This window comes from Lontra canadensis, unplaced genomic scaffold, assembly GCF_010015895.1.
Source record: "Lontra canadensis isolate GAN:19392208 unplaced genomic scaffold, GSC_riverotter_1.0 scaffold291, whole genome shotgun sequence".
Classification (NCBI taxonomy): Eukaryota; Metazoa; Chordata; class Mammalia; order Carnivora; family Mustelidae; genus Lontra; species Lontra canadensis.
In genome coordinates this window covers 140,675-161,575 of record NW_022631285.1, presented here as the reverse complement: position 1 = coordinate 161,575, position 20,901 = coordinate 140,675, and the positions used below count along the sequence as shown (strand labels likewise).

The following is a 20,901-nucleotide window of genomic DNA, read 5'->3' as shown; positions in this document are numbered from 1 at the left end:
TCCAAGCAGAGGATTTTTCTATTTATTACAAAATTTGTTACACAAATAGAGCTGACCAGAAGGTCTAAAAACAGCCCAGACTCTTCCAACCCTGATCCACTTGTAGACACAAGTATACGAGCCATGCTTACTCACAGGGGAGCCCTTCTTAGAAGAACTGCCTGTTCCTCGGATGGTTCAGAGTCTTGGGGCCAGCAGCAGAGAGGAGCCCAACCTCGGGGGGCGACCTCCTGAAGCAGCCCTTGGTGGCAGCTGCTCTGGGTAGCGCAGCAGCTGTAAGTTTCATAGTTCACGTGTTCCCACCACACAAGTCAGAGGAAGGGATGAAAATAAAGGGAAAAAGCAGAAGGCTGGAAAAGGGATCCTGGAAGAGACTGTAGGTAGGGGAAGGGCACATAGTGGGTTTCTGAGGTGCTGGACATCTCTTGATCTGGGTGAAGGGACAGAGTATGCAATCATTTAAAAGGATTCTTTCAATTGTATGTACACATTATATTTTCTGTGTGAAGGTTGTAGCTTAAAAATTTTGAAGTGTAAGAAAAACCCCAAACCTAAAAGGCTAGGAGTGGTAAGAGGGCTCAGGATGGAGCAGAAAGAAGAGGATGGAGGATGAAGGAAGGGGACGCAAGGTGGAAGACGAAGTCTCAGAGGTGGTTAACGCCGGCCTCAGTTTCTCTTCTTCTGTCTGGATACTGGTTCGACTTCTAGGTACCGGAGGCCAACTAGCATACCCAGGATTGAGAAACCTTAAGTAAGAGAAAAGAAAGGTGGCGGACATCAGCACAGCACTTTCTTATCCTCTTGTATGTCTGCTCTCCCACCCCAGGCCCTAGGGTACAGTTCCCATAGGAGGTCTGGGGGGGCAGGTGCTTACTTGCCACCATCAGGGGGGCCAAGACGCCAATCGTGGGAGCTGCGGTCCCAAAGACAAACAACTCGGACAGGAAGTGCCCCAGGGCGAGGAGGAAGGTCCAGAGTGTGATGTGGTACAGCCTACAAAGGAGCAGACAGAAATGGGAACAGGAGGCCTGCTTGTTCCGTGCACGGGACAAGCAATGGTCCGATTCCCACTCCCCCCAACGTCAATCCAGACTTGGGCCCAAGAAAGACCCATCTGCTCCACTACACTAATTTACCCTCTACTAGGGCAAAAGTGAAGGCTTCAAGGGCGAGACTGAGAGGAGAATGGTCCTGGCATCCAGAGTGGGTTTCTAAGTCACAGCAAGGTGGTGAAGCCAGCCAGAGCAACGCAGAGTCTGGGTTACGGCACTCCTAGCAGTAGAGACAGCTGGGGAGCAATCACGCTTACACATTCTACTTAATCAGACTGGCTTGGCTCTGTAGTCCAAGCCTACTTGGTAGGTGTTGGACCAGGAGCTGGTCAGTGCTCAGAGGATGGACGCCACAGAATGAAGGGCCTGAGTGCAGCATGAGCCGTGAGGACCTCTCTGGGGCTTTTAGATGCTCTTGCCATGCGGGCTGTTGTTATTTTGGGTCTTAGCCTGGGAACATGATCAGGTGGAGGACACAGTGATAACTCATGGGAAGAGAATGTGTTTCTCAGTTTTGACAAAGAGGTGGAGGGGAGAAAGGCTATAGGATGACTGACCACTTCGATTGGAGATCTCTTTTTTTTTGACAATGACATTTTTAAGATTATGAAATATTGCAAAGGTACAAAAAAGCGTTGATGACAGAATACGATAATTAACCCATTTGCAACCAGTACCCAGCTCCATCCAATCAGGATGTTTTGGCATTTTTGCTCCAGATACTTTTTTCTAAGAAATGAAATGTCACAGATATCAGTTAAAGCATTCTGTGTATCCTTATCCCACCCAGACCCCATTCCCCTGCCTTCCCCTCCCCAGAAGGAACGGATATGTTAAATTTCAATTTTATCATTCCTGTGCATGTTTTTATACATTTAGTAAATATGTGTATATGGGTGTTGATTTTGAATTTCTGTTTAGGGAGGAAATAGAATCAGAATGTATTATCAGAAAGAGCATGTACTAAAGTCCCAGGTTACAAAAGGCTAGAAACAGAAGTCCGCATTGATGGCTATCCTGTGTCAGGACAAGGGGAAATGAATGGGATTATTTAATTCTTTCGCCCTCCTAGTCACCCTGCCCTCAGATCTACTAGTCTCATTGTATACATAAAGAGACCAAGAGGCAGAGGTCAACAGCTGATCCCCTGAACAACATGGGTCCACTTATATGTGGATTTTTAAAAAAACACATCGTAGTACAGTACGGTAAATGCATTTTCTGTTCCTTATGATTTTCTGAGTAACATTTCCTTTGCTCTAGCTTACTTGATTTTAAGGATACAGTACCTAACACATAAGACACACAAAATATGTCTTAATCAACTTTCTTATCAGTAAGGCTTCTGGTGGGTAGCAGGCTGTTAGTAGCTAAGTTTGGGGGGAGTCAAATCTATACAGTGGATTTTCGCTGTAATGAACTTTTACAGCTCCAAAAGGAGTTACTAACACAATGGAGACAAGGGCCCATTTTCTTGTTTTCATGCCTGGGCCCCAGGCTGTTTCCACTGCTACTTTCACTGGGAACCATAATGCTTCCCAAAACACATGTCAGTCTAGAATGAGTCAAACCATAGTTTCAAGTTCAAAAAAAATTTAAAAAACTTGGAGAGATCAGAGAATTAACAGCCCTGCTTCAAATCCCACTTGAGTCAGTCTTCCTTAGTTCAAATTAATTGCATCTCTAACATGTAGATCTGCAGACTCAGGAATGAAAATCATTACCCCCCAGGGCTGCTGGGAGACTTAATCAAGGTTATGCAGGTGAAAGCTCCAGGCATCATCAGGAGTGCTCAGTAAATATCATTACCCTCTTTTCCCAAATGCTGAGAACTTAGATATGGCAAAAAAATATTTTGGTGTGAAGTTGACATTTTGGTGGCCTCGGCCAGGGATCTGAGCAAACTTCCCCCTTTTGACTGTGGTGAGGATGGTTGGAAAGGAAGTTCAAGCCCCCTCCAGTGGTCAGCACCGGTTATAGCGTGATTCAGACGAGAGGCTGTGGTTGTCTGCAAAATGTTTCAGCCTGGTCTGAGTACCCTAGAGAGGCAGAATATAGGAATCCTGGGTTCACTTTCACCCTCACCTATGGACGGGGCACAAGCATGCAGCAGTCTCCTCGTGGGTTCCTTTTTTCGGGGACTGGAGTTTCTGTTCATTCCTATTTCTTAAGGAGGAATGTGAGAATAAGGTCTATGTGGGTGGCTGTTCTAAAAAGAGTGCACTACTCTCCTTCTTTAGTAGAAGAAAGGCTGATTCTTTAGCGAAGAAGTAGAGGGGTGTGATGCAGGCCACTGGATCATGACACGGCCTGTTGCTGTCCACTTCCAAAGAATTTTCAAACTGTAAAGACCTGTGAGGTCTATTATGGTTTCTTTTTTTTTTTTTTTAAGGCCTGGAAAGAATAGAACCATTAACTTTTCATTATCCACTTTCTCGGCTAATGTATGAAAATTAACAGGTCTCCAAGGGGAGGCCCACACTGGGTATGCCTAGCACCTGATTTCCAACGACAGGATGCTAAAACTCTTCCTTCCCTTACGTACGTCTTGTTGTGGATGTCGATGGCACAGAGGCAGCGAATCACTGATGACAGCAGTGTCCAGATCCCAAAAGTCCGAGCCTGGAGGCCATTCACTGTAGAGCAGAGAAAACCAAGAGTGTCGAGAGGGGAGTGTCAGGGTTCCCTCCAAACTCCTCTTACTTAACTGGTGATTCATGGGAGGCAGGCTGCTGAGCCTGAACTCCCTTCAGCCGGACAGAGGGGAGGCTCTGGGGCTGCACATGGTAACGAGAAGGAATGGAAGGAATTCCACAGTGAGAACTGTGCAGCTCCTCTTCAGATGTCTACAGTTGGGCGGGGGCATTCCAAGAGTAAGAACCCAACAAAGAGCCCACACTTAGGCTGTAACTCCTGACTGTAGCAGTTTCCACCTCTGTCCTGAAAACCACTCTGGTGCAGGTGACGTCCAGCCCGACTGGATCAGGATAGGTCTGAGGGAATGTTGCACACAGTGGGGCATCAGGACAAGATGCCTAGGAGGTCAGTAAGCCTTCAAGGCTGATGCAAGAGGGAGCTCAGAAATCCTGCAACATATTTAGATGCTCAATCTGGCCTTGAAGAGACCTAAGTCTTCTCCTGAAGCCAGATCTATATTATTTGAACAAAGCCCACACTGGGCAGGTTTCCTGTGCACTTGGTACTGGAACAAAGTGCTGCTTCCTTGGTGTTTGCTGAGGCCACCCTACTCTGGGTGACTTTATTCTGGTATTGCTGTATGAAATATCTTGTCCTGAAAGTAGGGATCACAGTCTACCACAGCAGGTTCTTAACTCTGGGCGTTTCTGAGAGTCAACTAAAGAAGTTTTATGAAATTACCAAGACCTGGGTAGCAGACCAATTAAATCATACTCTTTGGAGGTAGGCCCTGGGAGTAAGTATTTTCTAAAAAGACTTTCTTTCTGGGTGACTGTAGAATTCTTTATCTAATATATTCTGTGGCAGGGGATGCCATGAAAGTAAAGATACTTCCTTTGCTGGTCTATTGAGCAAGAGAAATTTCAAGGGACAAGACTGATAACCAAAGGTCTACTTCTTTTCTTTTCTTTTTTTTTTTAAACACATTTATTTATTTTTGAGAGAGTGCGTGCATGTACAAGTGGGGGGAGGGGCAGAGGGAGAAGCAGGCTCTGAGCCTGATGTGGGACTCCATCCCAGGTCCCTGGGATCGTGACCTGGGCTGAAGGCAGATGCTTAACTGACTGAGCCACTCAGGCACCCTGAAAGGTTTATTAATGTTTACTTGGGCCTTCAGGATTTTCCATCCTTTGGAAAACCACACAGTGATACCAATTCCTACAACACTGAAGACCTTCAGATGGTAGTAAGGTGAGAAAAAAAATTCCACATGCCAACCAAATATCTAGTGGTTGGCCCTGGAAGGCTACATTCTTTATAAACCAATTTGATAGCTCTTCTGATGAAAACACTGAGGAAAGAGTTCTAACTAGACCCAGAGCCCGAATCTGGGTCTAGTTAGTGAGATACAAAAGTGGAGTATTTCACCAACCCCAGGCAGGTTAGGCATCAGGCAAAATTCTGTGGGATGCTCCAGAACACTGTTTGCATCAGCTGAGTATTATGAGAGCCCCCTGATTGGGGGGGGGGGTGGCAGTCTCTACTTCTGGGCTGGAGGCAGACAACTCCTCCCAGCCCACCATGCTCCCTACCTCCCAATAGTTCTTCAACTCGACTATACACCCTTGAGTGAATCGCATAACCCCTGGGTTTTTCTGTCAACTTTAAACTTAAAGGACTAGACCGGATAATCCCTAAAATCCTGTGGATCTACAAAGGGTTCCTGGACATCAGAGAGCAGCATTTGAGGGGGACACGGTGGAAATGTCCTACCTACGTTCCCAGGTACTTTACTCCAATTGAGCTTTGTTCAAAGGGAGGCTTAGCCTACTTTGATCTATTCTGTATGGAGATCTTGCAGAAACATGAGCTAGGTCACAGCCCGAATCTGGGTTAGCTATAAATGTGACACAGAGTTGTCAGCTGCGTGAAATGGTGCTGCAGCTCAAACACCATTATCCCACACATCAGTGCAAGGAAGCACAAGCTGAAATGTGAAAATACGCTCAGCAGGGAGGTTCAAGAAACTGGGAAAGGCCACCAGAGGCCTTCTAAGTTCCACTCTGGGAGACCAGCTCAGTGGAATTTTGGATAGCTTCTTGGGGCCTCTTCACAGTTTAAGAAGTCCTTAGGTCAGTAACTCCCCATCTGGAACACAGAATAAACTATATGTGGCACAACCTAGCTTCTGAAGAGGAATGAAATAATATGAAAAGGTTTTTTATAGCTTTCTAGTGGGGCACCCCAGTGTCACCAAATAACTCTCTTCTCACTGCCCTTGTAATACTTTTTGTATTGCCTGTAATATGCAAAGGACAGTATAAAATAGATGAAAAGATATTCAGACAAGCTTGGGAGGAAAAAGGGCCAAGTGCTATCCACGAAGGCCATTATTCTAATGGCCACCAAAGGTTAGATTAGCCAGCATCGGAATCACCTGGGAAGTTATGAAAAATTAGGGCCCGACTCGGGGTGGAAGTTTCAGGAGCTAAGTCTAGACAAGAAAATGGACACCTGTGCTGTGTGTGTGTTTGTTTTTGAACGTCCTAGCTTGTTCTTAGGCACAGACCAGCCTGGAAACCACAGTTTGGGACCACTCCCATGAAGAATTCCATTCTCCAATTTCTTACCGAGATCCGGCTTGCCTGTGTAGAGCTTTTCATAGAGAAAGGTGTGGTCTCGGAAACTTTGCAGGGTGTTTCCTACAGCTATGATGGACACCATAACCAGCCAGCTTCGTAACACGTTCAAGAAACGGCTCATGACTTCCCTCCAACCCTACAGGGCTTTTTGCCTTGGGAACAAAGGCAAAAAAACAGGAGACAGCAGTTAGCTTACTCAACCATAAGCTCCCTGGCTTGGGTAGTTAACTTGTGCCCCACTCCCGGAGGCTACACGAAGCTTATCTTGGGAATCACTTCGTTAGTTCCTTTCCCAGTCCCTGAAGTTGCCCACACCCTGTTATCTTCCTGTACTATTCTTACTTCACAAGGTTCGCAAGCTGCCTGGACATCTACCCTAAACCCAAGGGTGCTAACCTTTACCAAGAGTGACAAAGGCTAAATGCAGGGCCTAGAAATGGTAAGCCAAGCAAAAATAACGGAGAAAAAAGGGAACAAAGAGAAGGTGTACAGATATGACTATCAGGTAATAAAATGGCCTTCTGTGTAAGAGTCATAGAAACCGGTCTTGTTATTTATTTACTCTCACTGCTCGTGGTGAATGAACAGGATACTTTGCAGTAAATGGCACAGTACTTACTTTTGTCTAAGCAACTTCTCCACAGTGTTAGCCTAAATCAGAACCCTTTTCTCTTGGCTGGAATCAGTCTTTTAATATCTTTACTTCTAGCCCAGTTTTTTTGTTTGTTTGTTTGTTTGTTTTATGTAATTCCCTTGTAATCCAAGTGGCTCACTTAGATCTACCAACAGATACCTGCCTGGCTATTGATGACAGAACCTTCGAAGCTCACAAAAGCCACACACATTTGAGTGGTATCTATGGAGTGAAGGCAATATGTACACTCTTGGGTATTCTCTACTCTGGTTCTCAGGTAATTCGTGCTCCATAAGCTAGAATGATATAAAAGTTAAATGAACTGCTGTGACTTGAGAACTAGCATGAAAATTATGTGGAGGAGGACCAACAATGTTGGTGTTGCGTTGCAAGAGAAATTAAGATAGCTAACAGGTAGTGGGCACTTGTATGTGTCACGCACTGTGCAAGCACCTAACATAAAGTATCTCATTTAATCTCTAAACAAGGTGGATAGGCACTATCACTATTTCCATTTCACAGATGAGGGCTGGCACAGAGAAATAAGTGATTTGCTTGAGGTTACACAGCTAACAACATGGCAGAGCTAAGAATCCTGCTCTGCAATACTGCCTGAGAATATTTTGATGAAGTTTCTATTTTTAAGGAAGGCAAGCACACTGTATCCACTTCTGTCTTGAAGTTGTATACAAAATATAATTACATTATTTACTTTTTGTTTAATAAAAAAAGCTTAGATAAACCCTTGAAGAGCAATGATTTCAATCAACTTGATTTATTTTTTAAAAGATTTTACTTATTCATTTGAGAGGGAGAGGGAGAAGCAGGTTCCCCACCGAGCAGAGAGCCCGATGTGGGGCTCAATCCCAGGACTCTGAGATCATGACCTGAGCCAAAGGCAGGCATTTAACCAACTGAGCCATTCAGGGGCCCCTTAATCAACTTGATTTAAATAAAACTCATGTAGATAAAGAATCCAATAATACAACTACTTCTTCTCATCTTCACTGTAGTGTTGTAGTCTGTGTTTTTTGGGTTTTGAGGTTTTTGTTTGTTTGTTTGTTTGTTTGTTTCTTTTTTTGGCTGTCTTTTGTTTTTTCCAAAGTTTATCTGTTGTCAGGTTGACTTCTTGGGCCTGAAGTGGTGATAAACCATCAGGCTTCCTTTGACACTCTGAAAGAAGTTTCAGTATGGTCTTATGCTACCCAGCTGAAATAAATGTGAAAGTCAGCCATGACCTAAGACAATGTGAAGCACTAAAAAGAAAGAACAAACAAAAAAGAGCTCTAGAGGAGGAAGCAAAATCCCTCAGGGAATGGTAGATTGCAGCAATGGATGTTATTGAAGTCCAGGGAGAATAGAGTTTTACTGGCAATCAGAAGCGGTCAGGGCATGGGCCAAGATCCCCTGATCCTCCTTATTTTTCCCCATTTCTCAACAGGTGACTCAGGCTTTGTCCTCCCAGGGTCAGAAAAGCCATGTGGATGGCTCCCCTCTTTGAGAGAACTTACGCCCATTTCACGGAAGCTCTTAGAAATCCCAACAGATAGCTGATGAGGGCAAAGCCAGAGCACTCTTCGGAACTGCTCTACCAAATCCCTCAACCCCATTTCCCTAAAGCTTTAGGGCCTCCTAAAGTATCTAACATCTGTTCTCAAATTTTGTCCTGGCCTGGTCCAGCAAAGATGTGGTGTTAAAACTAGTCAGGAGGAGGTTCCCATCGTTCCACAATCATTTTGTAGCTGTACGACCCTAGGTGAGAAATCTGCAAAACGGAGCTTTAAAAATACCTATCACAAGGGTTACTGTGGGAATTACAAGAGAAAGTGGAAAGGTTCCTTGCTTGCCCTGCGCTAGGCTCCGAGTGGCTGGTCATTCGTTCATTCATTCTTTGGTTCCCCGAACCTACCAAGCCTTCTTCATCTTCATAGTCCCAGCTCCCCCTTGTCAAGGTCTCTTGAACTCCTTGGTCCCCCCAAAAAGGTTGCTATCAGCGATCTTCCATCCATCTCACCTCCATTTTTCCAGACTCTCCCTATGCGCTCAATTAGATGCCGCAAAAACGCCTCCCTCCCTCTTCTCCCAACACTCTCGGTACCTGGTGACCGGACCCCCAGCACAGCAGCGGCAGCACCAGCAGGAGCAGCGGCAGCAGCAGCAGTGAGAACAGCAGCAGCAAAGCCCTGAAGCACATCTAGCGAGGAGTCCACCTGAGCCATTTGTCCTCGCCCCCGCCCACAGCCCGGCTCCAGGATTGGGTTGTTTCCGTCAGTCCTCGCTCTGATTGGCTGCTCCGGTTTTGCTCGAGCAGGAGATGGGGCGTGAATCCCTTTACTGCCAATCAGTGGTTGCCGCTGCCCAAGCTTCACCCAGGTACCGCCGCTCACGCAGCGAACCCTCCTGCTGAGCGTGGCGGAAGAACTCCGGGGCTGGAGTCTACCCATTAGGAGTGGAGGGAAAGAGAGCAGAAAAAAAGAAGTCTAGACTTCTACCGAGAGCAAAGCTCTGCGCCCGCGCAGCGCGGCGGTGACGACATTCCTTCGCGCCCGAAGCCGAGCGTTGTCAGCGCGGGGAGGCGGGCGCCTGCGCAGTGGCTCCGAGCGGGCGGTTGCTTGTTGGTTGTTGTAGTAACGGGGGAAGCAGCCGTCGGCGGCTGCAGTGAGCCGGGCTGGGGAAGGAGGAGGGTGGTAGGCGCAGAGCGCGGTCCCCGCCGGCCCTCCCGGAGCCATGGGAAGATGAGACAGGTAAACGCCTGCGCCTGCGCGCTCCCCTACGCGAGGGAGGTGAGCTCCCGAGCCTGGGCGGGCGCCGGCGGCTACACTTCCCTCTCGGAGCCCGGGAGTAGCTGTTGGCTTCCGGGCGCACTGGGCTGAATCGCTGCGGTGGAGTCATCCCTGTCCTTCCCTTGGGGAGCATCTGAGGATCTACCCGGGATTGGGGTGAGCCGGGGGTGGGGCCGAGGGGCTGATCCTTTAGGACGAAGACGATTCTTGGGCGAGTGTCCTTAATCTTCTTCCGATCTCCGTGTCTCTACTCTGCTGGCAGCCTGGGACAGGTTTGTCATCTCTTCCTCGCTTGGAGGTTTTGCTTGTTTTGTTTTAATTTAAAGGACTTTCCAACATTTTGGGAAAGATCTAGAAATCCCGTCGGGAGTCCTCGGAAGAACGCGTTTGAAGTTATTAGATACTGCCCATTCCGCTGAAGATCTGTAGGGATCGTCATCGGGATCGGCGGTTTTTTGGTCCCGATTACGGTCTTACCATATTTTGAATGTATAACAAAATAAGATTTGCAGAGATAGACATCAGATCGTTATCTCTGAGTAACAGGATTATGGTCATTTAAACTTGTTCATTTTCTTTATCTGTAACTTCGATTTCATCCTTAAACACACAACACACTTGTACTTTTTACATATGCAAAAATATTTTAAGTTAGAAATATCCTATTCTAATGTCTATTTGAGATTCAAATCAGAGTTTGTGATTTTTAGTAAGGGAGAATAATTTTTGAGAGTGGAAGGACGAGTTTTTGTTTGTTTTTTGTTTTTTTCCCCAGCTACTTAATCACTTTGATTGAGGAGAATATATTAATCTTTTAGTTTAGTGGTTGAATTTATTTTAGTGAAATATGAAGGCATTTCAGCTGTGTGCTTGTCCTAGTGTCTAAAGAAATATTCAAGGGTAGTAAATCTTGAGTTTTTATTTTTAACCCAAGTCAAGCTTTTCTAGCAAGGAGTCTATGTTTTAGTCAGTCAGCCACCTATCTCAGACTTTCCTAGGAGCTAATTCTTGTTACGTTTAGTATATAAAAGAAAAATGAGAAACTTAATAACAGCTCTCAAACTTAACAAAAGCTCTTTAAATACATAGAGGACAGACAGTATGTTTGAAACAATCTTGATTTTTGTGGCATAAGTGAGGCATTGTGATAGAAGGTAAGCTTCTTACCTAAATGGACGCCATTTAGGTAAACATTCGTATTTATTACTTGGAAGATCAATAGCAATAATCAAATAGAAAATGCCATTGTTTTTCAAATCATTTGGCTTTCTTGCAGGAATCAGTGCCACCTAAATTGTTTGATCCGGTGAATCTGCAAGAAAAGGTCTCTGAGGCCCCCATCTGCTGACTGCATGACAAACCCTAAAGGAAATGCCAGTCGTGATGGCCCGGGACCTGGAGGAAACAGCATCATCCTCAGAGGATGAGGAGGTGGTAAGCCAAGAGTAAGTAAGAGCGAGCCTGCGTTTGACCCTTTGCCTTTAGGGTAGAAAATAATTCTCTTTTACTTATACCTTCTTTCACGCGGTCTCCTTCCTTTGGTGTAGTCAGACTCTGGTTTTAGTTTCTATCCACAGTCTAATCCAGGATTTTATGAGTTGGTCTCCATTAGTTATCTGAAATGAGAGAAGGCTCTGTTTCTGGGCTCATGAATGAACATTGGCCCTAGGTACTGCTCTTCGCGAACTCTTGATTGGAGCTCCTAACGTAGGAGATTTAAATTTTGTAGATATGAAGGCAAAGGAGGTCTCCAAACCCTGTGAGACAGGTTACGTTATTTTCTCAGAAACCTTTACAATGATAGAATGATAGTCTATAGAGAGGTCAAGTAACTTATCAGAGGAACTGTGGGACAGTACATTAGAATTCTGTAACCTCTGCTGTGCCGTTGAACCACATTGCTTTCCCGAGTTGTTAGGAAAGAGTCAGGTTTCTTGACTGCTGGCTTCTTGTAACAATAAAAATGAATGATGGGAATAAGTGTAGCTTATCATTTGGCATAGATGATGGTGAGGGCCTTAACTGATGTGTCTCATTTAATCTGAAGATGTTATTATTTCCACTTTAGTAAACTCAGCCTTAAAGATCAAAGAACTTTTTCAAGGATGCAGAGTGTGTGATGAATTGAGAATCAGACCCAGTTTTCGTGGATTTTGAGGCACTTTACTCTTTTGCCTCTGTTAGCATTATTCCTTGACACAGAGGAAAAAGAGAGAGTCTGACTTAAGTTTAAGATTAGTTTTTCAGTTTCTCTGTGAGTCCTCTTGGATATGTGTGTGCTATGTAACTTGAAAAGTCGGGGTAATATCTCTCAGGCTGTTTTGTAGGAGTATGGTTAGGATCAGATAGAATGATATGTATGAAATGACTTTTTAAATGAAGATGTGCCATACAAATGTTAAGGGATTATTCCTACTGGCTTTAATTTTGAATTTAAAGTGCATTTCTTTCTATAAAGTAGAAGATAACATTTAATGTAACTAGAAGAAATTATTGAAGCATTCATAAAGCTTTAGGAAAGGTTTCTCATCACTGTGAGGTCATAGAAAATAAAAGAGATTTAGCATTATATTTGGGTCATTCTTATTCAGGATAATTAAATAGATAATTCCCTGTGGTCGCTTTATCTTCTTGTGACTTTTTGCTTTCTGTGTGCTGCGTCTTACCTATTTCACAAAATTTTTAACTTCTACAAGCATCAGTCTAATTTCAAGATCATTCTTTTACTTCATGGCTGTTTCTTTTATTAGTGGGCTAATGAGTTGGGTCTGATGAGTATTAGGTTGAACTCCATGAAACTGGTGTTTTGGTAGGTTAAAAATAGTCAAATATTGACAATTCCAGACGACAGTGTCAGATTTTCAACCTAATATTGCAGTGTGTACTCGGTAAATAGTTCAACTGAGTAACCCACCGACTGAATGAATAAATGGAGACTTTCTGCTTTAGATCATCCTAGAGCATGGGGTTCTAAAGGTTTTTGGTGTCATGTAGTCCTTATCAGAATAATATTTTTAGGTGCTTAACATAAAATACACATCATTGCAAGTAGTACCAATTACCTTGAAATGCAGTTATTAAAATTAAAAAAAACTTCAAACTTGTGATATTGTAATATGTGCTCTTTGCATTAAACAAGATTACTCATTTAAAACCTGGGAAAGTTAGATTTTATTTTGTAAAGACAGCAGCCTTAAGATTGTTTTGCTCAGTTTGCATAAGCTCATCACCCTGTGGGTAGTTGGGGTAGTCTTTTTTTTTTTTTTTTTTTTTTCCCCAATTTATCTATCCATTTTAGAATTGGGGTGGGGGAGAGAGTCTCAAGCAGTTTCTGTGTTAAGTGCAGAGCCTGGCTCAGGGCTTGAGCTCACCACCCTGAGACCGTGTCTTAAAACTGAAACCAGGAGTGGGATGCTCAACCAACTGTGCCATCCAGGTGCCCCGACCCTGTGGGGGTAGTTGTAAGTGGGGAATATTGGGAAGCATCATAGGTGTCTGGACCGCCACTGTGATGTGTCACCATTTAGCAGCTGAATGGTTGCTTGGGAGGAGAGCTGCCAAATTGTTGTCCAGCCTCATCATGCCAGATGAGGAAGATCGTGACCACAGGGGATCTGGTGGCAAGTGTAATAACTACCATAACTTAGAGGTAGTGGTAAATGTAAATGATATTTTGAGATATCTGCAACAGCTGTAATATGGTATAAAAAATGTATAATTTCAGATAGACTCAAAGACACAAATAATGCTTTGTGGCCTATATTCATAATTGAGAAATGGCTAAATTTCTAGTACAAGTAAGTGAACCTACAGGTGTAATTCCCTACCCCTTCCAAATTCATGGATTTTTTTTTTTTTGCTCTTCCTTTCAGACTCCTGGTGACTTTTGCCAGTTAACGTTCCATTGGCTCATGTCTTGTCTATCAGACACTTATTATATATATTAGGAATCTTAAGTTAATGTGATTTACACTTGGGATAATATGCTTACATTTTTAAAGTTTCAGAAGTTATAAGTCCTTAAATCATCTAAGGGTGTTGATGTGATCCAAAGATGTCTATCCGTGGGCATCTGCTAGATCTCCTCAGATCCCAAGGCTATGTTAAAGTGTTAATGGACTTTAGGGCTAGGATCTGTCCAGGAAATCCTTGTTTTGCACGACATTATTTCAAATACTAAGTTTAAAGGGGCCCTTTTTCTATATTTAGCTAACAGATCCCAAATACAAATTTATATATAGATGTGGAAGGATGTGATATAAGGTTTCTTCGGGCACTAAAAAAATAATTTCAATTCCTATCATAAAAGCCAGCTTTAATAGTAGTTCATGAACATATACATGGGGGATAAAAATATCTTCAACAAATATACAAAGTATATTTGTATACAAAGTATACAGTGAACACTACAGGAGTTCAGAGACAGAAGGCATCATCACTGTGGGCTGGAGGAGCTGGGGGAAGGCCCCACATGGATAGTGAGATGTCTTGGGCGTAAATGTGGGATCAGATGGACAGAAGCAGGGAAGGCATTTCCAGTGAGGGCATTGGTATGAATTAGGCCTCGAAGCTTCGAGTAATGTAGGCTAGGCCCCAGGAGTGAATAATATATATGCCTCATGAAATTCCTTCTTAAGAACCAAAATGTTAAGCATTCAATAAAGTGAACCTTACAACTGTTCTACTTTGGTAATTAAGCATCCAAGTTTGGTGTTCATTCATGCCTGTACGAGCATATTTTCTTAATATATACCAGTTTCTGGTGTGAACGAAAATTGGAAGTCCCAATTTTCAGTTTCCTCACCATTTTGAATCTTTTGCCTTTAGCACCACCTGGTGGGAGCGTGCTTTTAAGGATAACAGCATCTGCTCAGAGTGTGTTTTGGTTGACTGTACTGAATTCATAATGTGTCTACCACATCTTTTATCTTTTCATAGGTTGCAAGTGCAAGGATTTCTCTGACAGGGATTTGGCTTTCCACAAATAGCATAGCTGGGGCCTTGGCTCCTCTCAGCCGTATATCTGTTTATTGTGTTCCTGACCCTTGTCAGGCGTTTTAACTTGAAGCAGTAATCCATTGTTTGTAAATGGGAGGGCACAGTGGTGCCAGTTTGTAGCTAATGCTAGATTGACAGGAACTTTGGATAATTTCCAGAGTTTCTGTCCAAGACTTTGCAGTTTAGGCTGCCTATTTTTTCTCTATCCTCTGACTTAGAAATAGAGCGGAAAAATTATAGTTGGAAGAGATCCTAGGAATCATCTGGCCCCCTGCCCACATTTTACAGGTGTTTAAGATTAAAAAGCAAGCAAACCATGAAAAAAAAATCCTTCTTTCTAAAAAAAGTGCCTGTGATAAATACCTTTTCTCACAAATGGGCGCTATTACTCAAGTCAAAAAGCAGGAACAGAGAAAACAGGCAGTGAACTAGGTATGGTGTTCTTTGCTTTTCCTCACTAAAACACTTTGGCAGCTCATCCCAAGTCCCAAGGCCGCCTCACTTCTCAGACTGGTAGGTAGCCTGGCAGCCTGTGCATTCAAAATGGGGAACTTTTTAAACTTGGGTTGGGAAGGTCTGACTTGACCCTGAGATTTGTAGTATGACCTTTTTTAAAGGATGTGGTCATGTGAGTGTTTGAGAGCAGCCCAAATTTTGGCTAAGTGGATCTTATTCTGCCTTAAGGAACTGATTAGTGTACGTTCCCAAAAGGGTAGGTTTTGAGGTGTTGTGTGTATAAAACATCACTTAAATGTGATCAGGGAGATGGGAGGGTGTTAGAGCGCAGTCAGGCACTTGGGTTCAGATATCTGTTCCCTTACTTATCCAGCTCTCTGATCCTGAGCAAATCACTTATCCTCCCCGAGACACCTTTTTTTTCAGTTCATAGTGTGGACAAGAGGATTAAGTAAGACAACATGTGAAAGCTCTTACTTTAATTCCTGGCGCACAGTAGTGGCTCAGGTCATTTCTTTCCCTTCTGGCTCCCTAGCACTAAGGAGGTTGAAGATTTTCCCAATCTGTGAGTAAATACCTATCTAAGATTGATTAAACAGATTTCCTGAGGCTACAGTAAGAGCATAAAGTCGGAGGTCCTTTTCTGGAGAGTATTTTCTGGAAAAATATTGTTCTATTTAGTATAGGCCTGCTTTAAAATAATGTGGTTTTAATTGGAGCGCTTGTATTAATTTTGGGTTCCTAGCTCAGAATCATAGGATGGGTTATCAAATTGTCCTAAAAAGGGACTATAGGGCATAAAAAGGTATATAAATTATTGTAGATGCTACATATTAGAATTCTTTATATATGCTAGGGATTAAAATAAAAATTGTCCTAAATAATAAAAGGAATTTAAAAATTTCATTTTAAAGATTTTTTTTCCCACGGTCTCCCATAAAAGGGAATTTATTAACTCATATTTAGGAAAGACTTGATTCTGTAATGCCACATTTGCCTCTCAGGATCTCATTTTTCTCATTCTTCCAGTGGGGTTCCCAGTGACTTCCTCCTTTACCTGTAGCTCCAGGCTTTCCTCTCAAGGTCATAAGATGACAATTGCACTTACATACCTCATTCTCTTATACCATCCAGGGGAAGAGGCCATCTCTCCTGTCACTGCTACAGAAGAGAAAAAAGATCTCTTTATCAGAGGGTCTCACAGTGTACCTTCTGGCACTCACTGGCTGCATTTGGTTTATGTGCTCATTCCGGATCCACTAACTAGAACTGAGGGGTGGAAGGCCCTGATCGGCTGAGGCCAATCGAAGGCCATCCCCGGAGCAAGGATGGAGTTAATCATAACTAGACCCCATGGCTAAGAATGGGAGCTGAATGGTTTCCCATAGGACATTTGGGATTCTTGTTCCAAGAGGAGGGAAAGTTGTTAAGCGGCAAACCATGGTGATTTGCTTCAGTCATTAATTCAGATTTTGAGCTGTCACTTAATAAAAGCCTTTCGTTATGGCTGTAGGGATCATCCGTGTATCATGTGGACCGGAGGCTGCAGGAGAATTCCAGTTTTGGTGTTCCACGCTGAGGCTATTTTGACAAAGGACAACAATATTCGAGTAATTGGAGGTAGGTATGGCCTCCCCAATGGCGGGCAGGGCTGGGCCTGGCCCTGGTAACCTCGTCTTAAAGAAGTTGGTATCATATGTAAATAGGAAAAGGGCCTAGGTCATGAGAAAAAAAACAAATCTCGTGATTTTTTTTTTTTTTATATACTTTGGGATTATTTGGAATTTCTTAAATTTTCTGCATCTGAAATTGCTTTCCTTCTTTGAACTTTTTCTTCAGAATTGTGTGCCTGTGTTACTGTTATTTTTCGTGGTAACAGACACAGAACAAAATGTGCCCTTTTAAGCATTTTAGAGTGTACACTTCACTGGCGTTTAGTACAGTCTCTGTGTTGTACAACCCACACCACTGTCTAGTTCCAGAACATTTTCATCATCCTAAAGTCAACCCCATTTCCATTAAGCAGTCACTCCCTATGGTTCCTTACCCCAGCTCGTAGTAAACTGCTCATCTCCTTTCTGTCTCTTTCGATTTGCCTATTCTGGATATTTCTTACAAATGTACTCCTACAATATGTAGTCTTTTGTGTCTGGCTTTTTTCACTTAACAGAATGTTTGCAAGGTTCATCTGTGTTGTAGCATGTATCAGTACCTCGTTACTCTCATGGAGGGCCATGTTTTGTTTATCCATTCTTCAGTTGATCGGTTGGTGGTTGTTTCCACCTTTTGGCTATTGTGAATAGTGCTGCTCTGAAGATGCACGTATGTGTTTTTGTTTGAACTGTTTTCAATTCTTTTGGGTCTATGCCTAGGAATGGAATTGCTAGGTCTTATGGTAATTCTATGTTTAACTTATTAAAGGGCTGCCAAAGGATATTCTGTAGTGACTGCACAATCCTACATTCCCACCAACAATGTAGGAGAGTTCCATTTTCTCCACATCCTCACGGACATTTGTTATTTTCTGTTTTTTAGATTATAGCTTGACTAGTGGGTGTGAAGTGGTATCTTACTGTGGTTTTGATGTTCATTTCCCTGATGACTAATGACACCGAGCATCTTTTCATGTACTTCTTGGTCCTTTGCATATCTTATTTAGAGAAATGTCTGTTCAAGGCCTTTGCCTTTTTTTTTTTTTTTTAAGTTGGCTCCATACCCAGTGTGGATCCCAATGTGGGTTTGAACTCATGATCCTGAGATCAAAACCTGAGTGAACCGAGATCAAGAGTAAATGAAGCAAGATGGGATTGGGAGGGAGATAAACCATAAGTGACTCTTAATCTCACAAAACAAACTGAGGGTTGCTGGGGGGAGGGGGTTGGGGGGGTTTATTATGGACATTGGGGAGGGTATGTGCTATGGTGAGTGCGGTGAAGTGTGTAAACCTGGCGATTCACAGACTTGTACCCCTGGGGGAAAAATATATGTTTATAAAAAATAAAAATAAAGTACTCATCTAAAAAAAAAAAAAAAGAGTTGGATGCTTAAGCAGCTGAGCCACCCCCCCCCCCCCCCCCCCCCCCGCCTTTGCCTCTTTTTGAATTGGGTTGCTTCACTTCTTGTTGTTGAGTTAGAAGAGTTCTTTATATATTCTAGATACTAGACCCTTATCAGATATTTGATTTCCAAATTCTTTTTCCTATTCTCTGGTTTGTCTTTTTATCTCTCTTTTTCTTTTTTTTTTTTTTCCAATTTGGTGGGGATGCACCATTCCTGAAGTACTGCAATACCAGGTTGTTGCGTGGAGTAGACCCAGCAAGCTCCTATTCCATCTCTTGGCTCCAAAAATCCATTTAATATATTGTCCTTGGATAGAGGACTTATCAGATATTAAACTGATAAGAACAGATACTACATATGATCTTAGCCAAAAGGCCAAGAAGCGATATGTCTTTTTATATCTTGATAGTGTTCTCTCATGAGCAAAAGTTTTTCATTTTGATGACGTGCAGTTTATCTATTTTTTCTTTTGTTGCTTATGCTTTTGGTGTCACATCTAAGGGAACCATTGCCTAATCCAAGGTCATAATCCCTATGCTTTCTGCTAAGAGCTTTATAGTTTAAGTGCTTACATTTGGAGCTAAATGGTCTTTGATCCATTTTGAGTTAATTTTCCTATATAGTATGAAACAAGGGTCCACCTTCATCTTTTGCATGTGAATATCCATTTGTCCCACTGTGATTAGTTGCAGAGACTGTTCTTTCCCTATTGAATAGTCTCGGCACTGTCATTGGAAATCAGCTGACTATGGATGTATGGGTTTATTTCTAGACTCTTAATATTCCATTTATCTTAACTTTATGCCAGTGCCACATTGTTTTGATTACTTTGTCTTTGTACTAAATTTTAAAATTGGGTTGTGTGAGTACTTTAACTTTATTCTCCTTTTTCAAGATTTTTTGGGTTATTCAGGATCCCTTGCAATTCCGTATTAATTTTAAGATCAGCTTTTCCATTTGTGCAAAAAGGCTGTTGGGATTGTGATGGGGAGCATATTGCCATCTTCGTATGAAGTCTTCTAGTCTGTAAACATGGGATGTCTTGTCATTTATTTAGGTCATCTTTAATTTCTTTAGCAATGTTTTCAGTGTACAAATTTTAGAGTTCCTTGGTTAACTTTATTCCTAAATATTTTATTCTCTTTGATGCTATCATAAATGGAATTATTTTTTCAGTTCCATTTTGGATTGTTCATTGCCAGTGTGCATAAGTACAACCGATTTTTATAAGTTGATCTTGGATTCTGAAACCTCGCTGAACTCATTTATTAGCTCTGTGTGTGTGTGTGTGTATTCTTTAGCATTGTCTGTATATAAGATCATGTCATCTGCACATAGAGATTTTACTTCTTCCTTTCCAACCTGGATGTCTTTTGTTTCTTTTTCTTGCCTAATTGCTCTGGCTAGAATTTCAAGTACAATGTCAAATAGACATTATAAAAGTGGGTATCTTTCTCTTTCTTGTTTTTGATCTGAGGGGGAAAGCTTTCAGTCTTTCACCATTCAATATATTAGCTGTGGATTTTCATGAATGCCCTTTATCATGTTCAGGAATTTTCCTTCTATTCCTTTATTTGGTGGTGGTGTTTTTTTTTTGTTTTTTTTTGTTTTTTTTTTTTTATCATGCAGGGGTATTGGATTTTGTTAAATGCTTTCTCTGCATTAATTTAGATTTTTTTTTTCTTCGTTCTATTAAGGTGGCGTATTACATTGATTGACTTTTGTATGTTGAACCATACATACATTCCTGAGATAAATCCCACTTGGTCATGGTATAATCCTTTAAATATGCTGCTTGATTTGGTTTGCTGTTATTTTGTTGAGGATATTTGCATCTGTACTCATAAGGGATTTTGATCTGTAGTTTTCTTGTGATAGCTATCTGGATTTGGTATCAGAGTAATGCTGGCCATATAATGTGTTCCCTCCTCTTCTTTGGAAGAACTTGAGAAGGATTGGTGTTGATTTTTTAACTGTTTGATAGAATTCACCAGTGAATCCATATAGTCTGGGCTTTTCTTTATTGGGAGGTTTTTGATTACTGATTCAAGCTCTACTTGCTACGTGTCTATTCATATTTTATATTTTGTATTGATGCAGTTTTGGTAGTTTGTGTGTTTTTAGTTTTTGTGTTTATCTAATTTGTTGGCATACAGTTATTCTTAGTATCTTTTTATTTGTTTTTTTTCATAGTATTCTTTTTTTTTTTTAAAGATTTTATTTATTTATTTGACAAACAGAAATCACAAGTAGGCAGAGAGGCAGGCAGAGAGAGAGGAGGAAGCAGGCTTCCTGCTGAGCAGAGAGCCCAATGCGGGGCTTGATCCCAGGACCCTGAGATCATGACCTGAGCCGAAGGCAGAGGCTTTAACCCACTGAGCCACCCAGGCACCCCTTCATAGTATTCTTTTGTAATCCTTTTTATTTCTGTAAGATCAGTTGTAATGTCCCCATTCACTTCTGATTTTAGTAATTTGAATCTTTCCCCTTTTTTTCTTAGTCTAAAGGTTTGTCAATTTTGATAATTTTAAAGAGACAACGTTTACTTTTGCTTATTTTCTCTATTGTTCTATTCTCAATTTCATTTATCTCTACTCCTCTTTGATATTAAGCAGTGCTCTGAATTCTGGGGTTAGCCT

At 42.2% G+C, this 20,901-nt stretch overlaps 2 protein-coding genes and 1 non-coding gene across 8 annotated transcripts in view; 1 reads left to right on the top strand and 2 right to left on the bottom strand.

The window, feature by feature from the left end:
* Positions 1 to 9,172, bottom strand: LOC116862658 (probable ergosterol biosynthetic protein 28). Its single transcript, XM_032850012.1, has 5 exons — positions 9,064 to 9,172; positions 6,320 to 6,483; positions 3,598 to 3,688; positions 875 to 993; positions 1 to 746 (listed from the first exon to the last, which is right to left on the bottom strand). The coding sequence occupies exons 2-5, from the start codon at positions 6,450 to 6,452 to the stop codon at positions 667 to 669; spliced, it is 423 nt and encodes a 140-aa protein (XP_032705903.1). The 5' UTR covers positions 6,453 to 6,483; positions 9,064 to 9,172; the 3' UTR covers positions 1 to 666.
* Positions 9,173 to 9,536: 364 nt separating this feature from the next.
* LOC116862657 (tubulin polyglutamylase TTLL5-like) overlaps positions 9,537 to 20,901 on the top strand; it is a 145,218-nt gene continuing 133,853 nt past the window's right edge. For all 6 annotated transcript variants that reach the window (XM_032850011.1, XM_032850009.1, XM_032850007.1 and 3 more), the window contains exons 1-3: positions 9,537 to 9,709; positions 11,025 to 11,193; positions 16,716 to 16,822. In XM_032850011.1, coding sequence (XP_032705902.1) covers positions 11,120 to 11,193; positions 16,716 to 16,822 — 181 coding nt within the window. In that variant the 5' untranslated portion in view covers positions 9,537 to 9,709; positions 11,025 to 11,119. The remainder of the gene's footprint in view (positions 9,710 to 11,024; positions 11,194 to 16,715; positions 16,823 to 20,901) is intronic.
* Positions 18,460 to 18,649, bottom strand: LOC116862661. Its single transcript, XR_004381674.1, has one exon. It is a non-coding gene; the product is annotated as a U2 spliceosomal RNA (small nuclear RNA).

What these genes read in the sequence shown, in the direction of transcription:
- LOC116862658 (XM_032850012.1), bottom strand. Translation starts at nt 6,452, where the DNA reads ATGAGCCGTTTCTTGAACGTGTTACGAAGCTGGCTGGTTATGGTGTCC. An exon ending in CACAGGCAAGCCGGATCTCG is followed by an intron (nt 3,689 to 6,319) that starts GTAAGAAATTGG and finishes TCTGCTCTACAG; the next exon opens with TGAATGGCCTCCAGGCTCGG. An exon ending in GGCCCCCCTGATGGTGGCAA is followed by an intron (nt 747 to 874) that starts GTAAGCACCTGC and finishes CTCTTACTTAAG; the next exon opens with GTTTCTCAATCCTGGGTATG.